The sequence below is a fragment of the Fusarium solani genome, assembly GCF_023522795.1.
Source record: "Fusarium solani strain SB1 chromosome Unknown bctg00000011, whole genome shotgun sequence".
Classification (NCBI taxonomy): domain Eukaryota; kingdom Fungi; phylum Ascomycota; class Sordariomycetes; order Hypocreales; family Nectriaceae; genus Fusarium; species Fusarium solani.
This window is the reverse complement of record NW_027072149.1, coordinates 2,750,926-2,764,269: the sequence shown is the minus strand read 5'-3', so window position 1 is coordinate 2,764,269 and position 13,344 is coordinate 2,750,926. Positions and strand designations below refer to the sequence as shown.

Here is a 13,344-nt window from a genome sequence, read left to right as displayed (position 1 = left end):
GATTGGGCGATATGGCAGCTTCTGGGTATGTACTGGAGTATATCCGGATCTTGTACCGCTGCGGTGATGGCTGGCAGTAGAATTTGATTGTGCCAACACGAGTATTGCTCTTTGGGAAGACAGGTCGGTTTGAACGAATCGTCATGTACGCGTTGGAGGCATAGGGCTGGGAAAAACACCCATATGAATGTATCGATCAACCCTTGGATCCGCTCAAAGCAATAGTTGGGAACATGATGTAGGGGTCGTCGTCGCAGGAAGATTCCCTGGGAACGGCAGTTGGCCTGAATGAAGCTGTTGCTTGGGATATCGATGCTGAAGTGTACATCATCGGTGTGGTTGAAGATAGCATGGGGCTGTGGATACCATTGAATACCTATCCATTAGGTGGTCCTGGATGGTAGTGCCAGGTCTAAACTCTCTAAACTTAATTTATCATCGTCTAGAACAAGGAAGACCTCATGCTAAGGTAATAGGCCAGATAGCTAGAATAAATATCTTCTTAGAAAACCTAGATACAGTTGTATTGTCGTCATTATCACGTCCAAGGCGCCCTTCAGCTGGTCATCAACCCCATCGACTGGCGTCCTTCCTGGCATCAGCCTCTTGAGGCATCAGCCCAAACGCCCTTACCGGTATATTCCGAGCTTCCAGCCTTCAGAATCGAACCTCAGAAACACACTATGTCTGATCACTCTCGTCGTCTGCCGCTCCCGAACTTAAATCCCTCTGGTTGACGCATATGACGATGGGCGGCCGATTAAGGAGAGTAGAGCCACATTCTAGCCGCCTGATATCTCTGTGTCAGCATTCGAGGCGGAGACCGCGCATAACGGAACGTAAAACGGGACATGGATTATGCAGATCTCCCTGACGAAGGATATCCAATAGTGCAAACTGACTAAATCTGCCTACACGTCTGTCCTCGCTTGTAATCCCGTATGCACAGGACGTTGATTTGGTGGCCGAAAGGACCGGAACAAACCTGGTGGGTGTTAAATCCGGTTTCAAGGCGCGCCCCGAAGCTTGCAGCTAAAACCCTACGTTTGGCTCGCAACCAATTAACTCGACCCTCGGAAGCTCCATCGTGTTGCAAAGATAAGAGTCGTTTGAAGGTTACTTGAACTTAAATGGGAAACGATCCTCTTATTCACCCATTTTCCGCAAGGCCAATATGTATGTGAGCAACCAGGTCCCCGGAGTTCGGTGGTAGCGAGAGCAATCAGGAGAATCATCTTCAAGAGCCTTACTATTTCGGTAGGGAATTAGAATTTTTTATCTGTGAGTCATGTAAGCGTCAAGAGGTTCGGACAGGTGTGATTGTCATTCCGTATTACATGCTACCAGATTGCTTTGAGTTCCGAAGTGCATAGAAACCAGCGTCAAAGACAGGTCAGAGGAGTTCGTGGCGTTAGAGTCCTTCAGTGAGCACAATTATTCATGTGATAATAATCGGGTATAAGATCATCATGCTATGGAGAAATATCCCCAGGGCATGTAGTCAGAGTAATTGAGAGCTGTCACTTTGCCCGAGGACTTTTCGAAATGTTCTTCAAACTCACCCTATCTTTGTTTTTTTGCCTATCTCGGGGCTCTGCTAGTTCCATAGCAGTCGAGCGACGAGGTAAGCCAAAGTGGCAACGAGTATACATTATAGACTAACTGAGATCAGATGTTGACCCAAGTCTGTTGTCAATGCTTCACCTTATGAAGCAGTATGCTGACGCGGCATACTGCCAAGAGAATAACAACTCGCCCGGGGACAAGGTTTCTTGTCACTTTAATAACTGCCCGTTGGTGCAAGCAGAGAACACTAAAACCATAGCAGAATTCGAGAAGTGAGCTTGCACTGAAAATCCGTCACTATAGAGGCTGTTGCGCAATTCAAGTTGTGATTCTAGCCCAACTTCTGCTTTCATCCGTCCCCCGTCCTCCCTAACCACCACCACCAAAAACTTCTTCAAATACCTAAAGCGCTCCGCGCAAGTGCTTATAGAGACCTTTCTACAACCCAAAGGATTCACTCACGTTAAAACATTGAGTCCTCCAAGCTGACCAACCAATTGTAGTTCACTCCTTACAGACGTGACAGGCTTCGTGGCCGTCGACTACACCAACAACCTCACGATCGTGTCTTTCCGAGGTTCAGCATCGGTTCGAAGTTGGCTTTCTGATATCATATTTCCCCGCATACCCGTGGATATCTGCAGCGGCTGCACAGCACACTGGGGTTGGTGGACGTCTTTGGGTGGAAGCTCGTAGCCGTGTTCTCGAAGCAATAAGATCCACTGCGGCAAGAAATCCCGGATTCCGTATCGCTATCACGGGCCACAGCCTGGGCGGAGCCATCGCAAGTCTCGCCGCGGCAGAACTGAGGAATAATGGGTATAATGTAGATCTGGTATTCCTACCTATAGACATCCCAACAGCGTTTTGGATTTACTGATAAATTGATAGTACACGTTCGGCGCTCCCCGTGTTGGCGACGACGCCCTCAGCACGTATATCACTAACCAAGCTGGTGGTAATTATCGCGTCACGCATTACAATGACCCAGTCCCCCGTGTGCCACCTATGCTTGTTGGCTATGCCCACATTAGTCCGGAGTACTACATCTCGACACCTGATCTCGCGCCTGTTACCACTGCTGATATCCGGGTATGTCCAGGCATTAGGAATTCGGATTGCAACGGGGCGTGGCCGATAATGGACATTCTAGCTCATACCCAGTATTTTGACATCATGGGGCTTTGTTATCCACTTCTGAACGTTTAAGAGGGTTGGCAGCTGGTCTCCGCGCATGTGGCCAGTTGAGCGGTGTTTTATACACAGTCCTTACTCTATGTATCAAGCCTTATCCGGCAAACTGGGAATTGGGAAAATTGATAGTCCTGCAGGTATTCTCTTTGATAAGCATCCGCCACCAGTGCAAGTATGATCTCTGCATTAAGAAATCTCATGTTACAAAGCATCTATGTGACAAACATGACATCCCAGAGGACGCGAGAAAGGGTCTAACATAATTCCTCCAGACTCTCAGCCTCTGCAGCCCTACAGATATTCCTCTCCAAATGCTGGGATACATAAGTATCCGTCACATGCTACTGCCCAGAGCCACGACTCAAGAGGGCTTCGTCATACAATACAAAGATCGGCGCCAACATGTGAATTTTCCGGTACAGTGCATTCATCCGGTAAACTAACCGCAAGAGCTGAGGCTGTCCAGTATTGACGATACCTCCTGGACTTTGCCGCTTTTGCTTTGGTGCAGATGACTGACGTGTCTCTCTACCCCTCCATCTGGTGGGAAGCCCACCAAAGTTTCTGCGAATGGCGCACGTCTGTATCAGCCTCCGGTACGGCCGTCTCACATCTGTTACCGATGAAAGAATTCTGATACGCCTCTCGTTTTGCCTCTGGACTTGCTTGTGAATGTTTATTCCTGACGAGTTACTGACGTCGATTGGGGAGGTTAAAAGCCCTCTGGCAAGTATGCTACCAACTATAATTGTCACGCCTGGCAATGCATGTTGCCTCCTGGTCTCATCATGTGGCCAGCCAAAACCAAGCCATTGGGCCTATCGCCTTACTACAACATTACACTGCGTTACAAAATGAAGCTATCTTTCTGGCTTTTGGTCAATCTTTGTGCAGTGTCAGCCACTTCTCTAGCTGCAGACGAGTCTCCGTCTTACAACGTCGCACGGCAGGACAGATGCACGGCCGCCGAAGTAGACAGACTGCTCTTTGAAGTCGATATGGGCACCTTTAGCCGCGCTCGGGACGCTCGGAATTCCCCCTGCTTCGACTGGTCATCAAATGAATGCTCCTGGTCCCCTGATATGCCTGCTGGCTTCAACTTCATAGCAAGCTGCAGGCGCCATGATTTCGGTTATCGAAACGTGCAGAGTGAAGGGAGGCTTACCGAAGCCATGAGGTTGCGTATTGACGATGCCTTCAAGATGGACCTATATAACGAATGTGGCAAGTACCGTGGCTTTAGCGAGCTGGTGAGACGAATGTTTTGTATGAGTATCGCAGATATTTATTATGCTGCAGTAAGGCTATGCGGGGACGGAAATTGCTTGAATTTCGAATGAGATAGGTTTCTGGGTCACTCAATATTCCATCCTCAATGCTGCTGAGAGGAGAAGAGAGAAGAGTGGCTATTCACTGACTAGCTGATCACACACATCTATCTGTATCACATATTGAGCTCGCGAAATCCACTACCGCACCACCCCGAACGTATGTGCCGGCGCTGCCCAAGACAGCTCAGCCCGTTACTATTGTTCTACTGTCCTGGTCGACAGATCTGGTTATTGCGTTGCTCCCATAGCCAGGGAGCAACGATGATGTCTCCCTTGTTTCATCACATTGTGCAGTGCGTCTTGGCCTTCGGACTACCATGATCTGTTGGCACTCTAAGTGATCAGGGGCCCAAGACACCAGAGTGGGCAGGGTATTATTCGACGCATCGCAGTAGCGTTATGGAACAATACAGCAGCAGGGGAACACATCCGCCTGGCATAGTGGCGTGTACAAGGATCTCCACGAGGCACCGACCGTCAAGAGCAAAAAGGTGAATGCAACTACAGCTTTCTGGAGGAAGGCTAACCCTTGCAAGAGGCAGCACAAGCTGTAGTTGGGGTCGTTTTTGTCTGTTGGTATTCTAGTTGTCCAGATAGCACGGCGTTACAGGTCCGATGGCTTCTTCCCCTCATGCTCCTTTAGCTTGTACCTATCTGGAAGTTTCCATGGAGGTAAAACGTCAAAGACTGCCACATCTCCTTCAACATCATACAATTTATGTTCGTCCGGCGGGTAAGGTCTTTCAATCTGGTACCCGATGTGACGCGCCATTCTGTCAATGTAGCTGTTGGCCTCAGGGGAGTAGTATGGCAGCTGTCTCCTCCAGTAGTCCTTCGGCCAGTCCTCGTCGAGATAAAACTTTTTTACATCCACGACGTGCAAGGTGCCCGGTCCATTCTTGCCATGTCGACCCAGCATGCCGAACATATTGGCGTACTGGGCAAGAGAGCACATGGCTCCGTTGTTACTAAACCTGAAGTTGGGATTCGTGACCTTGGAGTCATTATGGCGCCGGTGATGGTGCTCCGCAGTGTCCTCGAGAGTCAAGGTCTCACCGTCCTTCGAAGCCGAGAGCAGTTATTTAAGCAATATCTTATTTAGGTTGACATTATCTCCTACCCCTCGGTCATTGCGAGTCGGAGCTGCGAGGCAGTTGATCTTGAACTGGACGGCATCGTCGGCGAACATATCGAGGTCGATGCGCGGGCCAGGATGCTCTTTGCGGGTAGGGCCAAGCACAATTTCAATCTAAAGGACCTGTTAGAGCACTGGCTTCAGAGGGGTTTTGAGAAGTGACTTACGTTGTCATCCCCAAAGTTCCATACCACACGTGCAGCTTGGGCTATCTCATCGTAGCTAATGTTGCGGCCAGAACGGTTGATGAATCCTCTGTTTGCCAGTGTATTGACACCAGGGCACGAAGATCGCCGATAATAACCATGCCCGGAACCATTGGCATGCTTCTCGTAGTAGTGGATCTTCTCATCCCATTCAAACGGCTCCTTGTACGGAACGGGATTGTGGGGGCCAGGTATGAAGAGATCATTGTGGCCGATGGCCTTTTGTCCCTGTGCCCCGAAAGTCGGGTGATTGGAGGGAGGGAAAGTGTCGCATATCAGCCTGTCGCACACACGGCATAGCCCACCGGATTATTTCCGGAATTCCACTCGGAATTTCCGTTCCACACGGATTTCCGTCTTCTATATAAGACAGCAACGTCATTCTCTTTTGATAGTACAATTGCTCCTTAGATAATTCTCATCAATTGACTGGTGCCATCAATGATCCCTGTGGAGCCAATTGTCTGACAGTTATGAGCCCGGTAGCAGCTTAGGCGCTCATTATAGCTGATTCCGACCGTTGCGCAAGATCACTTGCACGACGCCTATTACCACACATCACATGACGGATCCGAGTCCTGCCACAAACCTCAGCCTGCCTGTCGAATATTTCTTGCTGCCCAGCACCAAGCCTTTCCAAGGATGACAGCCAAGTCCGATGTTACACTCTCCAGACCGTCCGAATGGACTGCTTGGTACGACGATTTCGTCTCAAGGGCTGAGACTTCCAAGATCTTCGACTTTGTCGATATCGATAAGGATGCTCCGATCCTAGAAGAGCCAAAGGAGCCCATTTCCTCCGAAGAAATGCTTGAGCTACTCAACAAGGCCGCTTACGAGGCTTGGACACACGCAAACCAGCAGAACGCTGCGGCCGCCGGACCGAGGCCAGAGCCGGCCACGGACCTGACCGATGGTCAGTGGACCCGACTCACTCGTCTCCAGTCAGAATACAAGGTCAAACTCGCGACCTTCGCCAACCGGCAGCGTGCCTATGCTGAACTCGCTGTTTGGGTCCGATCAACCGTCGACAAGACGTATCTTGGCAACACGACATCTAAGTCTGACCTTCGCACTATCGTCCGCGACCTGAAATCAAGCCTTGCGCCCTCTGAGGACGAACAGAAGGAGGAAGCGCGCTTGAGATATCGTCAGATCCTCACCCAAACGAAGAGGGTCAAGCCGGAGGACTGGCTCGTGACTTGGAATAAGGCCAAATTGGAGGGAGAAAGGCACAAGATCGCCGAGCTTGAAGGACAATCTGCAGTCAACGACTTCCTCGCCGCGGTCTCAGCTTTTGACCCAACCTGGGCAAGCCAACAGAAGGTTCAGATCATGAACAGCAAGAAGTTCGGCCTCAAGATTGATGTCACGCTACGAGCACTTGGAGAACTCTTCCATGAGCACGTCCGGAGCACCAGGATGACCAGCAAGCTGGGTGACAGCGTGTTTTCCGTCTCCGACACCTCTCAAAGCCACTGTCCTTGCGGATTACCTTCTTCTAAGCACCGATGGAAGCCCGTTGATTGTGCTGCGGTGCAGATCGCGATCAATGGCGAGTCCAAGGATAGAAAGCAAGTCAAGCCCAGCCGCGTCAAAGCCTGCAAGGAAGCTCTGAAGCAAGCCAGGTGGAAGAGCCTCGTGGACACAGTCAAAGGCTCAGCGCCCACCACGAGGACGGACCAACTGGAGGAAACCGGAAGCACCAACACAAACGCACGCAAACACGGCGACTTTGCTGGCTTGACCATCGATGCCAACGGCCTCCCCAGTGGAACCACCGACGCAGTCTTCGCAGCTTTGCGAGAGAAGCATCCTCTTTACAATTCGACGATCTATGACGGTGGAGCAACTACCCATATTGTCAATGACAGGAGTCTGCTGACCGAAATCCGCGAGGCTGGGGAAACCGACTACGTCATGATCGGCGAAGGTTCTTTGAAGGTCGAGGCACGAGGCACCCGAAGGATGGAAAACATACTGGATGGCGAAGACGGAAGAAACACGCGCGCGCTTGTCCTTCTTGACGTTGCATATGTACCGAGATTCCACACGAACATCATCAGCGCGAAGAGACTTGCAAGGAAGGGATTATGGCATTGTGGATTCGATAACACACTCCGAGTGGGAACCTATGAAGACAATGACGTCCTCTGTCGACTCACAGACCAATACGACCTCGATGTAGTCGAATACAAGCCGGTTTCCCGCTCTTACTTCAAGTTTCCACAATCATTGATCTCCGTATTCAACGCCTTCCAAGAGGTACTCTCCTCTTTCCAGACGGACCGACTCAAGCCGAGACGACAGAGAAAGGCGATTTCAAGGGTTCCGCCTCCGCCACGAATGGACTCTTCCGAAATCTGGCACCTTCGCTCTTACCCCGCAGGGCCGCAAGCACTTGAACAACTTGTCTTACAGACCAAGGGAGTCCGGATCAAGGGTCCGACTACTGTTCAATGCACGGCCTGCGGCACAGGCAAGGCGACCGAGATTATCTCCCGCAGGGAATCGTCAGACCGGTCAAGACAACCGTTTTACCGGATCTTCATCGATATCTTCGAGTTCCCTGCGGCATTCAATGGACACCGCTACGTTCTGCTAATCACAGATGAGTTCAGCGGCATGATGTTCTCCTGGTCCTTGGCTTCAAAGACGGAAGTCAGCAAGATCATCAAGGACTTTGAGGCCCGAGTCAAGCGACACACGGGTGCATCGATCTGCAAGATCAGAATCGACAACGAAAGGGCCATCATTAATCTACCTTTTCAAAGGGACTCCGAGTTTCAGATCTGGGCCACAGAGGTAGGAATAGAGATTGAACTCCCACCGTCACACACCAAAGAGCCGACTGGTGGAGCCGAACGACCTGGTGGGATCAATCAGCTACGGATGCGGTGTATGATTGGGCATCTTCCGCAAGATCTCTGGCCAGAATTCTACCGTGCAGCCACTTGGATACACCACATCCTTCCTAGCCGAAGGAACAAGTGGATGTCACCCAAGGAGAAAATGGACCGCTGGTTTCACCAGCACTTTCGATGGTATAGACCGCCAAATGTCGATTTCGATGCAACAAAGGACTTCCGACCAGACTGGCGAGGGATTTATGCGTATGGATGCAAGGCATATCCCTTAAACAGCCGCTATAAGGCCGGGAAAGACATCAATCAATTCAAGCTTGGCCCACGAGCACACGTTGGATATCTCGTTGGCTACCATGCCAGCAATATCTATCGTATTTGGGTCCCCAAGCTCAATCAGGTTATCCTGTCCCAAGACGTACGATTCAATGAGGGGGAATTCTTTGATCCAGAGCAAGAGGAACAGCTCGAGACGGAAGCGGTCGTGGAATACAGGCCAACACCGCAGGCATTGGAGCCACTTCCTCAGCGAGACTGGGACACGATCTTGGACGAATTTCTCTATGAGTTCGATGACCACATCTTGGGTTTCAGCCCAGACGGTTCGAACTTGGGGGTAGAAGACGCTAGAGGAACTACAGACAACACGTCACAGCCTGTACAGCCTCTATCGCAAAGACTTCTCACACCTCTGGGCGAACCACCAATTCTTCCGACGCCGGACCCAACACCACAGCTGGACAGTAGGGACGCCTCACCAGCTTCCGGGTCAACCGGCTCGAACACCTCAACACCAGACCCGCCGTTGCCAGCAGACCCGAGCTCACCTGCACAACGGTCTGAGGCTGGTCCAGACAGTGATCTTGACGAATATCATGACACCACGACACGAAGATCAGCTGCGCCACCACCAGATAGCCAATTCGAAGACATCGAGTCAAGTCATGACATTTCAAGTTCAACTGAGTCACGCGATCTTAGTCCTGAAGGAGTCACCCGGGATATGATCGTAGTTCAACCGCTGAACCCACGCCGGCGACCTTCCTCAGAAGGCAACAGCATGCAACCGGACAAGCAGCCGTCAGGTGACCAAACAACTCCTGAAGCTCGTGGCACCACGCGCACACGCCGCAGCCAAAAGGAACTCTACGGTGACCAACCGACTCGAAAGAGTGACCGGACACCAAAGCCAAATCGGAGGTATGATGATTACGTGTACAGCGTTTTCACTACACAGCTTCCAACCGACCAACATCCAGAGGGAAACCTCGCAACATTTCATAGCATCTTCCTCGCCGCAGTCTCCAAGACGGCACGAGATCATCGATTTCACCGGGATGACCTTGTACGACTTCCCAAGCGATACCAGGATCTAGAAGACCACCCAATGGGTCCAGAATTCAAAGCAGCCATAAGAAAGGAATTACACGATCTCCTCCGACGAGGCACCTGGAGGCTGGTCGAACGCGAAAAAGCTCGTGGACTACCCCTTCCGCTGAAGTGGGTGTTCACCTATAAGTTCGATCAAGATGGCTACCTCCAAAGGTGCAAGGCTCGCATCTGTGTCCGTGGGGATCTCCAAGACGATGATGGGGGACTGGAAACTTATGCCGCCACGCTAGCAGCAAAGACCTTCAGGATCATAATGGCAACAGCTGCACGATTCGATCTTGAGATTCGACAATTCGATATTGGGAACGCTTTCCTCTACAGCGACCTCAAGAAGGACCAACCCGTCTACGTTCAGCTTCCTAAGGGATATGTGGAACTTGGCTTCCTAAAGCCAGGGGAAACGTCGACCATGATCGCGGAACTCAACAAGGCCCTCTACGGTCTTCGCGAATCTCCACTTCTCTGGTACAACGAGCTGTCTCAGACGCTCAAGAAAGCAGGGATCGATCGTACGGACGAAGAACCTTGTGTCTTCACTGACGGCAAAATCTTGGTCCTTGTCTATGTTGACGATATCCTGATCCTCAGCCCCCGGCAAGAAAAGAAGGCAGTCGGCGACCTCGTTCGACATCTCCAATCCAAATACAGCCTACGCGAAGAAGAGTTCAAATGGTATCTTGGCATTAGAGTCATTAGGGATCGACCCAATCGGAAGATCTACCTCTGCCAAGACGCTTACGTTGAGAAAATCGCACGAAAATTCAAGCTCTGCGATTCAAAACTTCGAGTGCCATCGATCCCGATCACTACGATCCCTCTTGTCAAATATGACGGACAAGCCTCCAAGGAAGAAATCAAGGCGTATCAGGAACGAGTTGGGTCTTTGATGTACATCGCAGTTATGACCAGGCCGGACATAGCCCATGCAGCAGCCCAGCTTGCAAGGTTCTTGACAAACCCATCGCCTGAGCACCTTGCTGCAGCCAACCAGTGCATCCGTTACCTCTACGCGACGAGATTCCTTGCCATTGTCTATGATGGGATGCACGCAGGAGAGGCTCTTGTGATCGCAAGTGATGCGTCATTTGCAGATGACATAGAGACCCGACGCTCATCGCAGGGATATGTCATGACACTGTTCAACGGACCGGTCGTATGGAAGGCTGGTCTCCAGGACACAGTCACGACTTCTACAACCGAAGCAGAAATCTTGAGCCTAGAGAGAACAGCCAAGGAGAGCTACGCCCTAGACCGCCTGCTCAGGGACATCTCTCTTGATCTTGGACCTCTAAAGATATACTGCGACAATCTTCAGTCGATCCGACTTGTGGTTGAGGAGAACCAGAGAATTACGACGAAGTTGCGGCATGTTGACGTCCAGAATATGTGGCTGAAGCAGGAATTCAAGAAAGGTAGGTTTCTAGTGGAATACCTCAAGACAGATCAGATGCCAGCAGACGGCTTGACGAAAGCTCTACCAAGATCGAAGTTTGAGCACTTCCGATCGATGCTGAATCTGATAGATGTCAAACGGGAGGTGGATTTGGATGATGGTGATTCTATGACTGGTTGTGATAGCTTCTAGCAGCGTTGACTTGATCACTCAACGCTGGGGGGTGTGTCGCATATCACCACTAGGTTCGTGCGACTAGATATGAGACGTGGCTCATACTTTGGGGTCGTGTATCCGGTTTCACATCCAACTTGTCGCATCAAGGATTCCAATCCTAACGATATGAGCTTAAATAGCTCTGCCTGAACACATGGCTGTTCAATTTCTTTTGTTCTTCAGATAATTCTCATCAATTGACTGGTGCCATCAATGATCCCTGTGGAGCCAATTGTCTGACAGCCCGCCTATACTGACCTCTTGCCCAAGGAAACACGATTCCAACAAGCTAAAGACTCCCTCGCCGCCGTGCTCGATAAATATAGTGACGTCATAAGCTCGCCGAGCCGTAAGAAGCTTCAGTCGGTGAGAAAGGTGCTCTCAGAGTCGATTTTAATGGATAAGCAGCATAATGCCTTCGTCAGTAACTTTAAATCACGTCTTAAGAAAGTCATAAGCAAGAGAAAACCCGGAAAATTCATTAAGCCTAGTGGTATGTTTGTTACAAGTGTTAACTTTAAAGATATCAAGGAACAACACGAGGTCGAGCTCGCCGCCGCCGAGGAGAAGGAATAACGCCGTCAACTTCGCTCAGTCAAATCTCTCGTCAAGCAGGAAAGAGACCGCTTTTTCGAGCTTTAGAAAGCTAATAAGATTGCTCGCTTTAGTACAATAAGGAAAGCGTAGAAGTTCAAGGATTGGCTGAAGGATATAGGAAGAGAAACTAACTACCTTTCTATTAATACTAGTAACTCTAAGTTTAACGAGCTCCTCAACCAAAAGCCTGATGGCTTCATGATCGATATTCCCGAATCACAAGAGCTCCGACGAGCTAGGCAGCGAGCCTCAAAGGCGCCGAGACCAATCCTCGCGATAGACTTCCCCAAGAGCGATAACACCGTCACTTTAACCGGCCTAGGCCCCTTCAATGACGAGGACAATAAAGATAAGGATACCCTCGGAGAAAGAAGGGATCTTGAAGATCAGGATGACACTCAATTCGACTCGCTGCCCCCATTTATGAAGTCATCACCGCCGGCAGAAGACATTGAAGTCATTGACCCGGATACACCTTGCCCGAGGCAACTACCACCACAAGTGCCGCCGCTCTCACAGCCTAGGCAGCGTTGGAAGACCTTATCCGAGACCGTGAGAGTCATAAGGGCCAACTTGAACAACAAAGCCGGTCAAAGTCACAGCAAAATTGGCAGCTAAGGTGACCGAGGAAGCAGCCCGGGCTGGGCGAAGAGACGGGCTCAGAAGACCGCAAGGGCACGATTTACGCCCTTTCTGGCATTATGTGCATTTTGGCCGGCTTTCTGTACCTCATTCAGGTCACCAGAATCAGAATAGACGCTGTTATAAATCAATTCATCGAAAAAGGCGGTTTTTCTCATACAAAATGAGGCATCTTAGTGTCTGCGACTTTTGTGGCTATCCGCGACTTTTGTGCCCAACTGAGGGGCGCGGAGCCTGCCCCGAAAGTTGGCTGGTGGGGCCTTCGCCAACGGGTAATAATAAACCCACGGTTTATCTATAGTTGGAACCTAACCGTCGCACGTTGGCGATTCAAGCTGTCGCTCCTGGTCGCTCCATCGCTCCTGCTGTGATTCGTCGGCTTGCTGACTCATCACTTCCTTGTGGCGCCCGCTACACGCGCGCCCGGATGCGCATTTAGATTTTTTTACCTTTTCTATAATAACCTAACATTTCATTTATATTAAATTATAAAAACTCTGTATCTAATATGTAATAGCATTATAAATATGCGTATTATCTTAATTTTCTTATTATAATTTTCTTTAATTTTATTATAATTATTGAAAGTTGAATGAGACTAATCGCGCACCCGGGCGCGCAAATTTAATGTATGATGACTAAGCGCAGGTTTAAATACCTTATAACTAATTGAATACTGAAGATATAGTAATTAAAGTAAGATATATATATAGATATAATATAATAGATATCACAGATATTTTCTCTTAATTTTTAAATAAATTCTACTAATTTTGTAGAATTTAAAACATAAAAAATCTAAAAGCGC

General features: G+C 49.8%; 5 protein-coding genes across 5 annotated transcripts; 4 read left to right on the top strand and 1 right to left on the bottom strand.

Moving 5' to 3' along the window:
• Positions 1-1,545: 1,545 nt before the first annotated feature.
• On the top strand, positions 1,546-2,767 carry MRS44_016007 (uncharacterized protein; the record flags this gene model as incomplete). Its single annotated transcript, XM_065619446.1, has 6 exons — positions 1,546-1,624; positions 1,673-1,715; positions 1,829-1,838; positions 2,093-2,401; positions 2,458-2,658; positions 2,720-2,767. The coding sequence occupies 6 exons, from the start codon at positions 1,546-1,548 to the stop codon at positions 2,765-2,767; spliced, it is 690 nt and encodes a 229-aa protein (XP_065475518.1).
• Positions 2,768-3,548: 781 nt separating this feature from the next.
• MRS44_016006 (uncharacterized protein) lies at positions 3,549-4,339 on the top strand (the record flags this gene model as incomplete). Its single annotated transcript, XM_046279186.2, has 2 exons — positions 3,549-4,026; positions 4,182-4,339. The coding sequence occupies 2 exons, from the start codon at positions 3,549-3,551 to the stop codon at positions 4,337-4,339; spliced, it is 636 nt and encodes a 211-aa protein (XP_046123971.2).
• Positions 4,340-4,695: 356 nt separating this feature from the next.
• MRS44_016005 (uncharacterized protein) lies at positions 4,696-5,814 on the bottom strand (the record flags this gene model as incomplete). The annotated part of the gene is made up of 4 exons (XM_065619445.1): positions 4,696-5,151; positions 5,212-5,340; positions 5,394-5,712; positions 5,780-5,814. The coding sequence occupies 4 exons, from the start codon at positions 5,812-5,814 to the stop codon at positions 4,696-4,698; spliced, it is 939 nt and encodes a 312-aa protein (XP_065475517.1).
• A 260-nt stretch (positions 5,815-6,074) lies between these two features.
• Positions 6,075-11,273, top strand: MRS44_016004 (uncharacterized protein; the record flags this gene model as incomplete). Its single annotated transcript, XM_065619444.1, has 1 exon — positions 6,075-11,273. The coding sequence occupies one exon, from the start codon at positions 6,075-6,077 to the stop codon at positions 11,271-11,273; it is 5,199 nt and encodes a 1,732-aa protein (XP_065475516.1).
• An 819-nt stretch (positions 11,274-12,092) lies between these two features.
• Positions 12,093-12,512, top strand: MRS44_016003 (uncharacterized protein; the record flags this gene model as incomplete). Its single annotated transcript, XM_046279785.2, has 1 exon — positions 12,093-12,512. The coding sequence occupies one exon, from the start codon at positions 12,093-12,095 to the stop codon at positions 12,510-12,512; it is 420 nt and encodes a 139-aa protein (XP_046124404.2).
• Between the last annotated feature and the right edge of the window lie 832 nt (positions 12,513-13,344).